Source organism: Abrus precatorius, unplaced genomic scaffold (genome assembly GCF_003935025.1).
Source record: "Abrus precatorius isolate BTA unplaced genomic scaffold, Abrus_2018 Scaffold11, whole genome shotgun sequence".
Taxonomy (NCBI): domain Eukaryota; kingdom Viridiplantae; phylum Streptophyta; class Magnoliopsida; order Fabales; family Fabaceae; genus Abrus; species Abrus precatorius.
The window spans coordinates 2140412-2156190 of NW_020874303.1; the positions used below are offsets into that span (position 1 = coordinate 2140412).

Consider the following 15779-nt stretch of genomic DNA (forward strand, 5'->3'; position numbering starts at 1 on the left):
GATGAATCATAAGTCACATTCAAAAGTTAAGCTTGAATTTTTTTGGTGAATTGGATTTAACCAATCAAATGGTAGCCAATTGGCCCTGAAATAACTGGTGTAAGAAATGCAGTGCGTGGAATATAGAAATTTATATAGTCTGTGACTTAAAATGGTAAGAATGAGGAAAAACCAAAAAAAAATATGCGGAAAGCCACTCTGTATCAGAGCCTGGTTTCGATCCAGGGACCTGTGGGTTATGGGCCCACCACGCTTCCGCTGCGCCACTCTGATTGTTGATGATAGAGCTGCACTAGCAATATAAGTATGAAACTAAACAGAATTTCCAGCATTTTTTTCTGCCAATTATACACTGCAGTTAAAATATTTTTTATACTCTTGCTTAAATGAAAAATAAAAAATGTACTAACTATATTTCAATGAATGAATATATCTTAGTCATTTTAATAAAATTTCTAAATTAATCTTTTTATAACAAAGAGATATAAATAATTTTAAAATATAATTACTTACAAAAATAAGGATTGAAATGGAGCACTCAAATTTGTCCACATCACTCAGTTGCTATGAACTTGAAGCAAATGAAAAGGTATATTGGTATAATTTTTATTGTTGAAAGATTGATTACAGTGTATATAAAGTTTCTTATCGCAGTTTATATATATATAATCTTTCAACTTCTGCTTAACCATATATAATAAAAAACATATATACAATATTATACATACAAAAATTCAGTTAAAAATAAGCTAAAATTTAAAAGATCTTTATATAATTTTTTCATCATTTTTTAAATCTCAAGTATTTTAGTACAATTTTGTATTATTTAATCGTTTTCTTAAAGAATGGTTTTACTTTAAAATAAAACAAAATAACATAAAAATACATGACATGGAATTTTGGTTTTTAATTTAAATATTAAATTAGAAATATATAGTTAATAATATTAAATAGTTAATTTTTATTAGAATGATACCTAAAAAATTTTATTAGTTAAAAAAGTGAATAGATAATTTAATGTTTTTAATGAAAGATGAATGATAATAATTAATTTTAAATTAAATATTTTAATATAATTTAGTAGAATTAAAAAATTACTTATTTATACTTAATTTGAGAGGGATTGTAATGCAGAGAGTTAGTAAAAAAGGTTACAAATATTTTTACTTTATATATTAGAAGATAGATAAAGATGTAACTTTGGTCTTGTAAATATTTTTGAAGCATGTTAATTTTTTATTTTTAAATTTGAGTAATTTTAATCTCTTTATCATTTTTATTGAAAAATTCCAAAGTTTTATTTTTATTTAAAATATTCACAATTTAAATCAATTAATATATTTTAAATATTTTAACATAAAATTTATGAATTAATATTAAAATTTCTCCAAAATAAAAAAAATATTTTTTTCCTTTTATAATATTCTTTAAAGTTTATCAATTTTTTTTATTAAAAGTTTTACTTCTAAAACTTTTAAAATTATTTCACATTTCAAACTTTCATTAATAAAACTAAAATTACTTAATTTTAAAAAAAAGTAACTAAAATAACTCCAAAAACTTGAGGAGCCAAAATTATTTATACCCGTAGTCAAGTAATAAAAATATGGACAAAAAATGTAATTACAGCGAAGAAAAGAAGCAGCAGCAGCAGCAGAATACTCGTCATTTTTTAAATTCTCTTGTTTGATGAGAAAATCCAAAAAGTCAATTATTTTTAACCTTAAATCATTGTAATTCCTCTCAGCAAAACCATCAATTCCTTTAAATTTCGATCAACGAAAAGCACTACCCAGAAAACCCAATTTGCATAAAAAGAACTGGAGAATTTGAATAAAGATTTGGCTAAGGAAAAAGCAAAATGAGAAGAAGACCTGGAATTGGAGGATTGCAGACAGCTGCAGCTGCAAGGGATCAATACCGTTTGTTGGGTGAAAATGTAGCAAAGATCAGAACCGATTTGATGAAGGAGCAACTTGCCACGTTTCGTTCTCAGCTTGAAGATTTTGCTCGCAAACACAAGGTTTTATTTTCGAAAAAAAAAAACTTCGCCCCCTTTTTGTCTTTGTGCTTTGTTTTTACTGTGAAAAGTTGAAACCGTGTTTGTGGTGCTATAAAATTTTGATTTTTAAATCTGGGTTATTGGAAAAACACAACTGGATTTTCAAAAGATTATGTTTGGTTTTGTTGAACATTTAGCTTTGGTAAGTTTTTATTAAAAAAACATTTATTACATTAAAAATATGAAAGTGTAACAAGAGTTCTGATTCTCAATAAAAAGTATCAATTTTTGGAAGCTTAAAATGAGTCTCAAGAGTCAAGGTTAATATATTCCCTTTTATGTTTTGAGTACAAAAGGAGTTGTTTTGATGATTTCTGGCTAGTAGTTTGGTTGTTCTTGAGTGGGAATTTATGAAAGTTTGTTGCTTTGGAGATTGGTTTGGTTTTGGGATCCTCACAAACTTCAATGTGTTTGGGCATCAAGTTTGAGGTTAATGGCAGAAGCTATAATTGTAAATAGTGATGTTTCTGGTAGTTAACAATGGTATTGCTATCATAGCATGGGAATAGGATGAATTTGATGTGTTTTTGGCTATGATGCTGTTTGCTGAATGATGGAGTGGCCTACATGTTTAGGAGAGTTGTTTGACCAATTTGATGGCGATAGAACTTAGGGGCATGGTTGTCTAAGAACTACATAAGTGACATTGTTCATGTCTTCTTCTGTTGGCCTTTTCAAGCAATCTCACTTTAATTATAAAACTTTTTGCAATTAAAGATTCAATCAAATCATGCTAATGACTGATATCACTGGTTCAGAATGACATCCGCAAGAACCCTGCGTTCAGGTCGCAGTTCCATGAAATGTGTGCTAAAGTTGGAGTAGATCCATTGGCCTCCAATAAGGGTTTCTGGGCAGAGCTATTAGGAATTGGTGACTTCTATTATGAACTTGGTTAGTAATATCTTTCTTAACCTTGTTTGAAATGAGTTTCCTATGCATCTATGGATTTTTTTGGTATAATATTCATATGTTATTATGATATTAATGTTAGAATACCTGAGAATAAAATATAAGACAAGAAATGCAGGAGTTTGTAGTGCTATACATAAATGTCCTCTTCAGGATTTGAACAATAGGACTGCGGCTGGATCAAGTATTGTGGATTTTTTTTCCTAGTAAATAAGAGTAACACCTCTAATCCAGAGAGGAGAGATAGTAGAATTTATTGTCTTATTTATTGTGTTCACTTTTTGAGGAAGAAGACTTCAGTAAGATTTTTAAGAAATATCAAAACTGTAGGCTGATAGGCATACATATCATGGTAGTTTATGTTTATGAAGGCAAATATGAGATAAAATGCTCCAAATACTTGCTTATAACATTGCACTCCACATGAACAGGATAACTTAGTTAATCTCAATTATATGAAGCATATGTTCCTTTATCACTACCGAAAACACGTGCTTATGGATCCTAAATAGTAGAATCTTTGCCTGCCAGTATGAGTTACGGACAAGTTTCAGCCACCATTATTAAATTCAAGTACTTTCTCCTATAATTTCAGTAACTTGTTCAGCTCTTGTATCCTTTATTTGTTTATCAAACTTCAGTTTTGTCAAAGCTGCAGATACTGCACACCACTGTAAATTTATGGTGTATATTATCTTCAAAAGCTGTAGATTCACTTGCAACTGTTCTTGTACAGTACTATTTCTGCCTTTAACCATGTCTTTATATTTAGTTTGCTAGGGATAAGCTGGCTGAATAATATCAATGTAACATATGGGATGAATGATGATGGTTCTCATATAGGTTTTTTGTTTTTGGTTTTGAAAAAAAGGATCAAAAACATTGAGTTGGGGTTAGGTTGGTTGTCATGGGACAACGGAGATGCTTAATGTAATATCAACTAACGTTAGGTACATTGGAAAGTCCCACATTGCTTGCCTCAATTACTGGGGTGCAATTTATATACCTGTCAGGCTACTTCATTTGATTCCAATTCATTTTAAGATGGAATCTAACATGGTATCAGAGCCTTAACCCATTTCAATTATTTCCATGTTTGTGGAGGGGTTCTCTATTGTTTCTGTAGTTTTTGCTGTATATTGTCTGGTATACCTATAAGTAGTAAGTTTTTATCGAAAAGAAACATTTATTACAATGGAGATACAAATAAAAGTGTAATAATTTTTTTTCAATAAAATCTTACTATTATCTGTTGCTTAAAGTCAACCCTAAGAGTTGAGATTTACATTCTCTGTCTGTTATTAACTAGGCTTTTATCCTCAAAGGTACAATGTTCCTTATGAACATGGTGGTCTCTCTTTATGGTTTTATTCACTTTACATTATAATCCAGTATGTTACAAACTTATAATTGTTGAAGTATTTATCTTTATGATTTAATAAACCATTCCTGATTTATATTTTTAATTAAATTCAAGCTGCTTATTTTCACTATTTTCCTAGCATGTATGCTAATATGTGCTGCTTGGCTAGACAGGTGTTCAAATAGTGGATATTTGCTTGGCCACTAGAGCTCACAATGGAGGACTGATCAACCTGCAAGAACTCTGCCATCTCCTTCGTCAAAGACGAAAAAGTGATCGTGGAGTTGTTTCTGAGGATGATTGCCTGCGTGCTATTAGTAAGCTGAAGGTCTTGTATTTTAAGTTGCCCATAAACTATATTATAAGTTATAACCATTACTGTTTATGACTGTGATGTAGATAGTTTATGCTTGACTCTGGAAACTTATATAAATGCCAAAGACAATCTCAAATAAGTTTGTTTAATTGTTCTACTATCCCATATGTTTGCTCGTCAGTGCATTTTTCAAAGTGAATATTCTACTACTTTTAAAGCTTGCCTTTGACTCTTTCCCAATAACTAAGCTCTGGCAACAACCATAACTGAGCAGCATATCTCTTCCCTGAGTTCCCTCACAATCTCATTACATTGAATGCATGATTTTTTTTAACTGGTGTACTCCTTCGTTATAAACATTTTGGATGGGATGGCAACTTTGATGCATCCCAGGAATTACTCGATGATGATATGAGCAAAGATCATAATGGCAATTGCCAAACATGCTTATCAGCAAAACAAAAGAAACTTGATGATACTCAGTCAAAGTGGAAATTGGGATGTGAAAGCATTAATTATGGGAGGATTCCACTTCTTTGGTTTGGACTTGCTCTGAAATGTGGCCTTGAGTTGTAGGAATTGACCTTCAGTTTTCTGAAATTAAATTGGGGAAATTTGATAGTACAAAATTCTTCCTTAATGTATGAATTGTATATAGAAGATACAACCACCATTGTTAATAGATCTTTATGTTTTTAAGTTTATATAAATAAATAAATAATTTTGAAAAAAGAACACCTTATTAACAGGATTTTAGCCTGTGTTACCAAACTAATTCCTGAAAGTCAAGTAATGTATCACAGTGCTTATCTTAAGATGTTAATGTTATGATTAACTTGTATTTTTCGTTTTTAGTAAAAAGATGCCTACTTTTCTGATGGTTGGATTAAATAAATTACAAGTAGTGAACCCAGCTTGCCTGCATATGTTAGAACAGCATGTGGATTGTGCAATGATGTGTGTGAGTAGTACATTATCTTTTTGTTATTTTTCTTTTTGGAACATAAATCTTTGTATTTCCACTTGCTGAGAGATTTGTTACATGCATCCTTGTTGAGATCATGGTGATTCATACTGATGTGTAACTAAAATTTCAGGTGTTGGGCAGTGGTTTTGAAGTTATTTCCGTTGGAAAGAGAAAACTTATTCGTTCAGTTCCAACTGAGTTGAACAAAGATCACAATGAAATTCTAGAACTTGCCCAGGTAACAAATATTTCTTTTATGGATATGCTAATATATATTTGTTTTCATTGCAACCCTATGCGTATGACCTAGGTTTACGGTGCACTACTCACTAAAGTTAACTTGCTCCTTTCACTTGTTTCCTGAGGATAGATCTATATATTTTTGAGAGACATTGAGTAATAGATCAAAAAGGATGACATTGAGCTAGTTGGTTGATGTTTTCTTTTTGGCTTACAAAAGAGAATGCTGCTTAGGCTCAGTTTGGATAAACTTTTAGAGAAATCCTTATAAAAGAAAAAATCAGTATAAAAAATGAATAAAATTTTTCTCTATTTTTTGAGAAGTATTGAGAAGCTCTCTCATTTAACTTCTCTAAAATTTGAAGAGATAAGTTGTTTCTAACTTGTAAAAAAAAGTTTTATTAATTTTTTATATTGAATTGTTTCTTGTATAAGGACTTTTCTAAAAGTATACCCAAAGTGGGTTTTATTGACTTCATCTTTTTAAGTCTATCTAGAGCTTATGAACTTATGAACAATTTATAGAAAACAACTTATGACTCACATAAATTGTTTTCAGCTTATCCTCTTAAGTTTCATCATTAAGTTATAAGTCATCACTTAAAAAGAGCTTATTGAATAAGCACTTAAATAAGTTGTAATATTAATGGAAGGGAAAAAGTTGTCTTGTAGAAATATAGGTTGATTATTCATTATCAAAATGTAGTATTAGAGTTTGCTGTTTGGGAGGATTTTCTATTTTAGTTCTTTGATTATTCATTCTTTAATTTGAAGTCTCCTGCTTTGGATATTGTCTTATTGGTGAAAATGTGTACTTCTATAAACTAGTGGTGCACAGAGGCATTACAATGAAAGTTTGTGTACAGGAAGCATCAACCATGGTTTGGTTTAATGTGATTGACCTTAGCTAGAAACTGGATTCCTTCTTGTGATGAAAATATTTTCTTCTGTCCACTTATCCAGTGTAGCAAAAGTTGCTATGAACTAGTTTATCATTTGAGAAGGATTAGTCTTTTCACATTTACATAACATTTTCTTTACGGCAGGCTCAAGGATTTGTGACTGTTGAAGAAGTAGAGCGGCGGTTATCTTGGACTTCTGGTCGAGCCATTGATGCCCTTGAGACATTACTTGACGTAAGATTACTAAAATCTTAAGAAAAATCATATTCTTTCTCGTTATCTGAACCACATATATCAATTCCAAATCACGTATAATATGAAAACACTATTGGCTCATGCAGGAAGGACTTGCAATGATTGATGATGGTCATAGAGATGGTAAACGACGGTACTGGTTTCCTTGTGTGTCTCCCATCTCATCTTATGTAGGAGTTGATTCCTAATAAATTTAATAGAAAGAAAACTGAGGTCTGATTTTTGAAGGCCTATATATTTAGATTGTTGCAAACTTTAAATCAATTATTTCTTTTGATTTCTTGAATTCTTTGTCCTAAAATATGGGATTAGTTTTCCGTTTATCTAGTGTACACAACAAGTGTATGGTGATTGGGAACTAGAAATATATACTTTATTTTTCTGTAAATGATGCTAAAAGTAGTGTGATTATTTGGACCGTCAGTTTTTTTTTTTCCATACTGATACTTTTCCTCTTCTCATTCAAATATGAATGCATCAATCATATGCTTAGCTAGATTTGGTGATGACAAGCCAATCTGAATCTGGAAATGGTCTTTGTTTTGTTTTTTTAATTTTCCCCTTCCCTTAACCAATTATTTGAAGATATTGGGTTTGATGAGCGGACAGAGAGCTAATTGAAAATGGATTACAGCAGAAAAGTCTCATGCTAAATTGACTTAAAAAAAATCCGCTTCCTAATTGCAAAGTATCAAAGTAATGTTGATTAGTTTTTTGTTTGATATATTTTTCTAGTCCACGACTAGCAATTTTTTTCATGTTACAAACTTTGGCGAAGTCTAGCTTTTGATCAATAATGTTGCTATCTATATAAGAAAGAATGATAGCAATACTTTCTGTTTCTGACATTTAATAAGCGTTGCTCAAAGTTTAGTGGGTTTTGTTACCTATTTCATGAGTTTAAACATATTTTATCCCACAATATTGTTGAACATAATGTGTTAGTGTGTTGGTGACATTCTTCATAATAAGCAGTGTTAAACTAAACCTTGTTTTGATACAAATATTGAAACTAAAAATTTTATGGTTTATTGGTTTATCTACTTTGAATACCTGCACACGTGTTTGATTTTGATTCATTAATATATATATATATATATATATATATATATATATATATATATATATATATATATATAAAATTAAGCTTGTGTACAAAAATGTATCAAACTTTTTTGTGACTTTGCTAGAAGCCACCTAATATAGAGATGGAGATAGATATTTAAGGGTGAGTTTTCCCCCTTTTGGAGGCTTAAATGAAGAATAATTAAACATTAAGACTAAGGAAAAATGAAGATTTCATCTTATATTATATTTTAATCTTTCAAACACAATTGAAATCACATAAATTGCATGGGCTAAAAACTACTTATTATTAGATATATCAATCTTGTAATATCTACAAGTGAACAATGCTTTTTTGAACCAAAATAAATAAATAAATAAAATACTTATTTTTTATTATTAAAAAAAGAGAGGGAAAGAGAACAACCATATACTAAGATACATATATGCAATGAATCGTTTAAAAATAAAAGAAAAATTTAACAAAGATCATTGGGCCTGGATTTCAGAAGGGGTGTCAATCTCTTCCATCCACTCAGAGGCAGGCTCACTCCATGACCTGGGCCTAACCCGTAGTTTGAAATACAAGATCATCTCCATGGCTTCAAACACTTTATGCTTATCCAAAAACTTATTCCATACTCCACTCACTATACAATAATTATTGTTATAGGGTGGCCGATGGTGTGCGGCATGCTGTGACCGTGACACGAGCACGCCGGCCTCTTGTAACGCCACCACGAGTGGCGGAAGCCGGCTCTTCGTTCCATGTGCCCATGCATGAAATTGTTGACTAAACATAATGCAACCAGAGCACACCCCAACAAATCCTTGGACAATAGGGTCATGGCAAAAAAGTTCTATAGGAAGCACCGTGAATGTCACCGCACGTGCCAATGCATGCATGTTGTTAGCAAATTGGCGCCTAGTGATGGTCCATGGCCACTTATGGTGTCCTTGGAAGGCTTCAATTTGGGCTCCAACAATTGGGGTTGAGCCATCTCCATAATTATCAATGCCCCAATGGTAAACCCCAGACCCAAGATCAGCTAATATGTAACCAACCCAACCTGCCAAAATGGGCTCAACCCAAAAATGCATATCAATTGCAGCTTTTATTGACTCTCCCAATGAGATGAGCAAAGTTGTGCACCCAGCTGCTACCCATGCTCTATGAGACCATGTTGATCGCAAACTTGGGTCATTGTCCATGGGACGGTGGTTAGAAGCGGCAACCACCGCTTGTGGTGGCTGCACTAGCCGAGGTCCAGTGATCAATTGCTTGACATTGGACTTGGGCTTAGAGGTGGTGGTGGTGGAGGAACAATACACTCGAGCCGAGTAAATGGGCAAGCGGGTCTTGCAAATGTGGTGGTGAAAATTAGGTGTATACTTCTGTTGGACTAAGGAAGGCATTGGAGATGTTGTAGAGTGAAAGAGGAATCAAATTATGGTATATGAAATGAAAGATATAAAATAGTTGGAGCTACTCAATAGTGGTTGTGAGAAGAAATGCTAATTTTGTGGTAGTAGAAGGCAAAATGTTGTGGTGGGCATTGGGGATGCGTGGTGTTGTTGAATTCTATTAAAACCTTAAAGGATTTACGTTGAATTTGTGTCACATATTTGATTATAGATGACCAATCTCGAAAGTTTTCTTGGACCAAAACAATTGCTATCTTAGGTGGTCCCGTAAAGCAACAAATGAAAATGGAAAGGGTAGAAGTCATCTAGTACACTTTTTCTGTCCACTTATCAAACTTTTCACGACATGCTAGAAGCCACCTCATATAGAGATTGAGATATATATGTAAGGATGTGTTTGTTCCACGAAAAACAAGTTGTAGAAGTTGCTTCAATAAGTAGATAATAAAAGAAAAAGACGTGGTAGCGGAATAGGTATATTCCACCCTTCAAAGCATATAACATAGGCCCAGTTTCAATTCCTGGTAGTGATTATAGAAAAAATACTGACATTATATCAATGCCAAAAAAGGGAAAAAGGTAAAAAATAAAAATTGAGCAATGATCAAATCATTAATAGAAATAACAGAAAATTGATAGATATACGATTTTCAATTCTCCCGTATAAAATTAAACTGCAGATTTCATATTATATTTTAAGTAACAAAAATTTTTCATCCTTTTGATTTTCTTAATTTTTTTTAAATATAATAAAATAAGTTGACCTGACCTTAATATATCTGTTAAAATATAGGATTTGGGTTATTAAATTTAAAAGCTGAGTAAATTTAAATTTTTTAAACTGGATCAAGAAAGTCTATATGGAAATATGTTAAATTTGGATCCTCTTTTATTACAGCGACAACTAGATCGTCTAATCGAAATTCACTTTAAAATTTGCTTAAACAAATTAAAACTTATGCAAAGCAAAATTCTCATTCTACTCTAGCTATCCTTCTGGCCTTATCACGTCACTCATGTACGATTGCATGAAAACAATTCATGAATAAATCTTCCATGGCCTAGCCAAGTATGTTTGGGTGGTGCTAACTAAGGGTACGTAGAAGATCAGAATCTGTAGTGATGTTACAGAATTGAAATGAGAAACCCGTTGTTGGTTCATTTGGATCTTTTCTACCTTCAGCTGTGGTCGTGTTCGTATGATTTGGCAACCCTTTTGTGGGTTAGATCAAACAGTTTTGGAACACTGCAATGGCGTCTCCAAAGATGAAATCCACAGTGCCAGTTATCTTGCATTCTCTGAAGACTTGGCGCATTGTGTAAGCGTAGAGGCTGTCTTGGTAACCAAAGATGTAGAACACGGCAAGATCAGAGTCTGATCTAAGTGCCACTGCTTGGTGCTTCTCTGCACCTGCGGTGTTCCAAAAGGAAACGTCTCTTGCTATGCATTCTCTCCTTGCATCACTCTCTACTTCAGTGCGATGTGAAGCTGAATTCTGCCAACGACCAAGATGAAGCACCTCCATATTCTTCATTTTAGTCATCCATTGAGGTCCAAAATCAAGATAACTAGCACTTACATTAAAAACACCTCTCTAATGGTTAGATTTAAAACCAAACTCATCACTCAGTTTAACTTTCTGTTGGTCAAGTGCTAAACACTTATGCCTAGTGTCATTGTAATGAGAAGAGAATGTTCTGTGAGACAAATATTCCCAAAAACTTGTCATCTTTTGGTATCAATGGCCTCACCAACTTGTTATCAAACCAAGGAGTAATTTTAAATTTATTCACAGTAGGACATTTGCCATTAAGATGTGTATAATCATTTTTTGATTGACAAGTTCATCAAACGTATTCTCACCTTCTTCCTCTACTGTCTTTTCCCTTGTCTTTTCAACAAAACCCCTCCAATCCACCATAAATTACATGCATTTTCTTCATATCAACATTTTCAGGGAAAAGTAAGAGAGACAAGAAGCCGCATTTTGACATCTGTTGAGTGTTTGTTGAATGAGGCTAACAGCACTTTTTCTTCCTCTTTGCCCTTCCACTTCTTGAAATAATTCGGAGACGATAAATTTTTTTATGGTCAAAATAGTTTAAATGTCTTTTAGTACCTATATGAATTTTTTCGTTTTAGTTTTTATTTAAAAAAAAAAAAAGGTTTGCAAACAATTCCCGAACATCTATTATTTAATTTAGTAGATTATAATCTTTTAGGGTTTATTTTATAGGAAGTGTAAGTGTTGAGCATTGTTTATTTAATTTAGTAGAATTTATTTACAAGATAGATTCTGGAATTCAACTTGAAATATCGTAGGATTTGATTCATTTAAAATAATAAAGTGGGTAACATAAGACAGTAAATGTACATGCCATTGTTTTATTTGACATTTGAGAGGAACTAGATTCAAGCTAAATCATGTCATCGAAGTAATGATTAAGATAGACAATAATTGAAACTTTGTATGCTTTAAAGATTAAGGTAAAAACCGTATATCTCATTTGATTAATAATTGACATTAGATTATACTAGCAGATCCACTATTACAGCAAACAATTCAATTACGAAGTTTGGCTATTTTCTTTTTTACAAGAAAATTTGTCATATTAGTCTATCATTTGATTCCTTTCTTTCACAAATGCATGGAGATGATTGGATGATACCTGTAAACTTAAAAAAGTATTTTATGATACTCATAAACTTAAAAGGGTATTTTATATCTTTTTAAATTAACATATGTAAGAGATATTAACAAACCCTCTTAATTATAAAAGTTACGATAAATTTTACCATACATAAATTTCATTTCTTGACGATCAATTAGATAAGAATATCAACTATTCAATTTTTAAGGAAAAAAAATATAATTTTGTACATTATTTTTGTAAAAAAAAAATTATATATAAGAATAAATTTATTATACTAAAATTTTTACATGACATTTTTTTTATTCTTTTAGCTTTATTACTTTGTTTATTTATTATTACTTTTCTTTTTTCTGTCCATATATTTTTTAGCATCTTATGTTTCCAACTTTCAGATATAAGTTTTCCATATTTTCATTCTTAATTTTTTATTTTAATGAAAATAAATAAAATCCACAACTTTTAATAATGTAAAAGTCTTATTTTACTTTATATATATATATATATATATATATATATCTTAAATAGAGAAAAATAAAATATAAACTAATATAATACTTACTTAGTATTTTTTATTTATATATAATTTTATCTTTAAAGTTTCTAATAAAAAGAATATTGTAAAAAATATTATCTAATTTGATATTTTAATATCTAATACGAGTTTTAACCAAAAAAGTATGAGTATTTATTTTTCTAACTTATTAATAAAGCATTAAAATTTTATTTATAAAGATCATATTACCAGAAGGGATATCATATTTCTTATAAGCATATTGTCTTCTAATTAATTATCTTACTTAATATAATAAAATATGCATTAGAATATTATTAATAATGAAGAAAATTGTACTTATCAACCAATATGGAGCTAGTAAATCTTTTTTTGCAATGAACGAGCATTAATAAATTAAAATAAAATTTTTAAATAATCAGTCAAAAATTATATTATACGATTATTTTACATTTTTTAATTATTCAAATTAAGTTATTTTTTCTAAATTTTATCCAATAAAAAATATAATAAGTATGTAATATGTCATTGATTTATACAAATTTATAGAAACACATAAAAATAATAAATAAAATTTTTTTTACTCTATTTTATATATTTCATTTAGTGTATATATATATATATAAATAATATATACATTTTTATTTGTTAATTTATACAAATAAATATTTATACAAATTTATGAATAAAAATTTAAAATAAATAACCTAATTTGAACAATTAAAAAAATAATTTAATATAAACAATTAAAATAATAAAAACTAAAATTACACATTGATCAAACTATTTAGACTTAGAAGCACAGTTAAGTCTAATAAATACATGTATGAAACATTTTATGAGTATACTTGCTTTTACCACTCTCTTAATTTATTACTTTGATCCATTCAAAGTCTAAATGATCTGCTATTTTTTTCACTTCTACATATTTCAAGAAAGGAAAGAAGCGTTGCAAATCTGACAAAACTTCCGAATCTGTGAAGCCATCAACTTTCAAATGGTTTAGGTACTTGAGACGTACAATCTCCACTGACCATAGGTTATTATTGTCTCCATGAGCCAAACTTCTAAGTTTCCCTCCTGTTATATAAAGCACCTTCAATCCTTTGGGTAGCATTGAAGGCTTCAACCATTCTGGAATTTCCTCTCCAGAAAAGCCTTCAAGATGCAACTTAAACAAAGATGAAGGGAAAAAGATCCTCATATCACTATACCTTGTGCCAGACCCACCCCATGATATTTTGAGACGCGTAAGTTTTGACAAGTTCTTCAAGCTTTCAAACTCCTTATCTTGGATCACAGCCTCACTTCCTATCTGTATGCTTAGTCGCTCTAGGTTGCTCAAGTTTGCAAAATCTGATATTCTACAAGGAGTCTTGCTGGGATTACCTATTAAAAATCCCTTTAGTGATTCGAGCTTAGTTAGATTCTCAATCCCCTTTGGCATTCTCTCCAACAAGTAGCATTGGGACACATCCAAATGCCTAAGCTTTCTCAATGATGAAATATCATTGGGAAGTGTTTCTAGATTGTGACAGGCCTTGAGATCAAGAATTTCTAGACTCTCAAGTTGAAGAATGGAGGGTGGTAGTTTGGATATTCTTGATATCCCACGAAGACTAAGATAGCTCAAATACTTTTGATCCCTCAACTCCATCAGGAATTCTTCGCTCTCCACTTCAATGTGATGTGAAGCTGAGTCATGGCATCGACCGAGATGAAGCATCTCCAAATTCTTCATTCCAGTCATCCATTGAGGTCCAATATCAAGGTAACTAGCACTAACATTAAAAATAACTGTCCAACGCTTAAATTTAAACCCTAACTCATCACTTAGTTTAACTTTTTGTTGGTCAAGTGCTAAACACCGATTCCTAGTATCATGAGATGAGGGTTTTATTTGTGAATAAAATCTAAATACCTGGTCTTCATCGCTCGATGGCTCCCTAACATCACGAAGGAGAGGACTAATTTTATATTTATTAACAAGAGGACACTTACCATTACCATGCGGTACAATTAGTCTCTTGACCAAAAGAAAAGAAAACATATCCTCAGCAGCTTTTCTCTCTTGGTTAACTCTTCGTTCCAAATCCAATGCACCATGGGTTAAAGCGTGCATTTCATAGTTGAGAGAACGCGATCCAAACCACCAGTAAATTAGTTGCCTTTTCTTTAAAACGGAATTTTGAGGGAGAGCTGAGAGAAAGTTGAAAAAAACTATTTGTTGTACAGAAGGCAAGTAAACATCCATTCTCATTTCCAACTCTTGAGGTAGCTTTAAAGAGGGTTCTGATTGGTGCACAATTTCTTTCCTTTCAGGCTCCCCAACTTGAAATGTTTTCCCTGATGACCCATGAGCTGGCAACAACTTTTGAGTTGAATTCCTTATTCTTTTGCAAATTTCTTCCTTCTCTTCCATCAACTTTCTTGTGTTGAAGTTGCGAACATAGTCATCCACCTCTGTCAATGTGTCGAGGAGTTCTTCTTCATTCTTCTTCACTATCCAAAACAAGTCCTTTATGTTCATCAACACCTCCTTCAAATCATCCAAATTTGCATGTTTTTCTATGGTTGTCAAGCGCCTCAATAACAAAGGCACTGCTTTAAAGGGGTTTGTTCGAATAGACATTTTTCTATAATAAGACTGTGGACAAAGGGGTATGAGATTTTGTTGCTTTATGAGTCATGACAAATAGACGTAAGATGTTTATGCGTGTGTGTGTGTATATATATATATATATATATATATATATATATATATATATATATTGGTAAAGTATGACATAAAATTAAAATTGACATTGCAAGGAAGGAACCAAATGGAAAATGTTTCACGAATTGAATCAAATTCTTCACCACAAATTTTAGGTGAAGTATGTCATCAAATTAAACTTAACATTGCAAAGAAGGAACTAAATGACAAATGTTTCACGTTTTTCTTCTAGACTTTCCCAAATTGAATCCAATTCTTGACCCTGACCTCAAGTTTGGAATTAATATTGAAGATTAAATTAAAGTTCAACTTTCTTTAATCGATCTGCATATATGATAATGAAATACAACTTATAATTCTAATTCAATTTTCACGATTAAAATATATTAA

General features: G+C 31.2%; 3 protein-coding genes, 1 non-coding gene and 1 pseudogene across 5 annotated transcripts; 1 reads left to right on the top strand and 4 right to left on the bottom strand.

Annotated features, from left to right (window-relative positions):
• Positions 1–201: 201 nt before the first annotated feature.
• TRNAM-CAU lies at positions 202–273 on the bottom strand. Its single transcript has one exon. It is a non-coding gene; the product is annotated as a tRNA-Met (tRNA).
• A 1482-nt stretch (positions 274–1755) lies between these two features.
• On the top strand, positions 1756–7438 carry LOC113856254 (vacuolar protein sorting-associated protein 22 homolog 1). 2 transcript variants are annotated; one of them, XM_027487997.1, is made up of 6 exons: positions 1756–2023; positions 2821–2956; positions 4511–4665; positions 5751–5858; positions 6907–6996; positions 7104–7438. In XM_027487997.1, the coding sequence occupies exons 1-6, from the start codon at positions 1862–1864 to the stop codon at positions 7203–7205; spliced, it is 753 nt and encodes a 250-aa protein (XP_027343798.1). In that variant the 5' UTR covers positions 1756–1861; the 3' UTR covers positions 7206–7438. The 2 variants fall into 2 exon arrangements, with proteins under 2 accessions (XP_027343798.1, XP_027343799.1); XM_027487998.1 differs by lacking the exon at positions 2821–2956 and having other exon boundaries at positions 4507–4665; positions 7104–7381.
• Positions 7439–8381: 943 nt separating this feature from the next.
• On the bottom strand, positions 8382–9624 carry LOC113855030 (fatty acid desaturase 4, chloroplastic). Its single transcript, XM_027486464.1, has one exon. It carries the CDS (start codon positions 9496–9498, stop codon positions 8572–8574), a length of 927 nt encoding a protein of 308 aa, XP_027342265.1. The 5' UTR covers positions 9499–9624; the 3' UTR covers positions 8382–8571.
• An 832-nt stretch (positions 9625–10456) lies between these two features.
• LOC113854269 lies at positions 10457–11042 on the bottom strand (annotated as a pseudogene).
• A 2496-nt stretch (positions 11043–13538) lies between these two features.
• On the bottom strand, positions 13539–15305 carry LOC113854272 (disease resistance RPP13-like protein 4). The gene has a single exon (XM_027485184.1). It carries the CDS (start codon positions 15303–15305, stop codon positions 13539–13541), a length of 1767 nt encoding a protein of 588 aa, XP_027340985.1.
• Between the last annotated feature and the right edge of the window lie 474 nt (positions 15306–15779).

What these genes read in the sequence shown, in the direction of transcription:
- LOC113856254 (XM_027487997.1), top strand. Translation starts at nt 1,862, where the DNA reads ATGAGAAGAAGACCTGGAATTGGAGGATTGCAGACAGCTGCAGCTGCA. An exon ending in TGACTTCTATTATGAACTTG is followed by an intron (nt 2,957 to 4,510) that starts GTTAGTAATATC and finishes TTGGCTAGACAG; the next exon opens with GTGTTCAAATAGTGGATATT. An exon ending in AAATTCTAGAACTTGCCCAG is followed by an intron (nt 5,859 to 6,906) that starts GTAACAAATATT and finishes TCTTTACGGCAG; the next exon opens with GCTCAAGGATTTGTGACTGT.
- LOC113854272 (XM_027485184.1), bottom strand. Translation starts at nt 15,305, where the DNA reads ATGTCTATTCGAACAAACCCCTTTAAAGCAGTGCCTTTGTTATTGAGG.
- LOC113855030 (XM_027486464.1), bottom strand. Translation starts at nt 9,498, where the DNA reads ATGCCTTCCTTAGTCCAACAGAAGTATACACCTAATTTTCACCACCAC.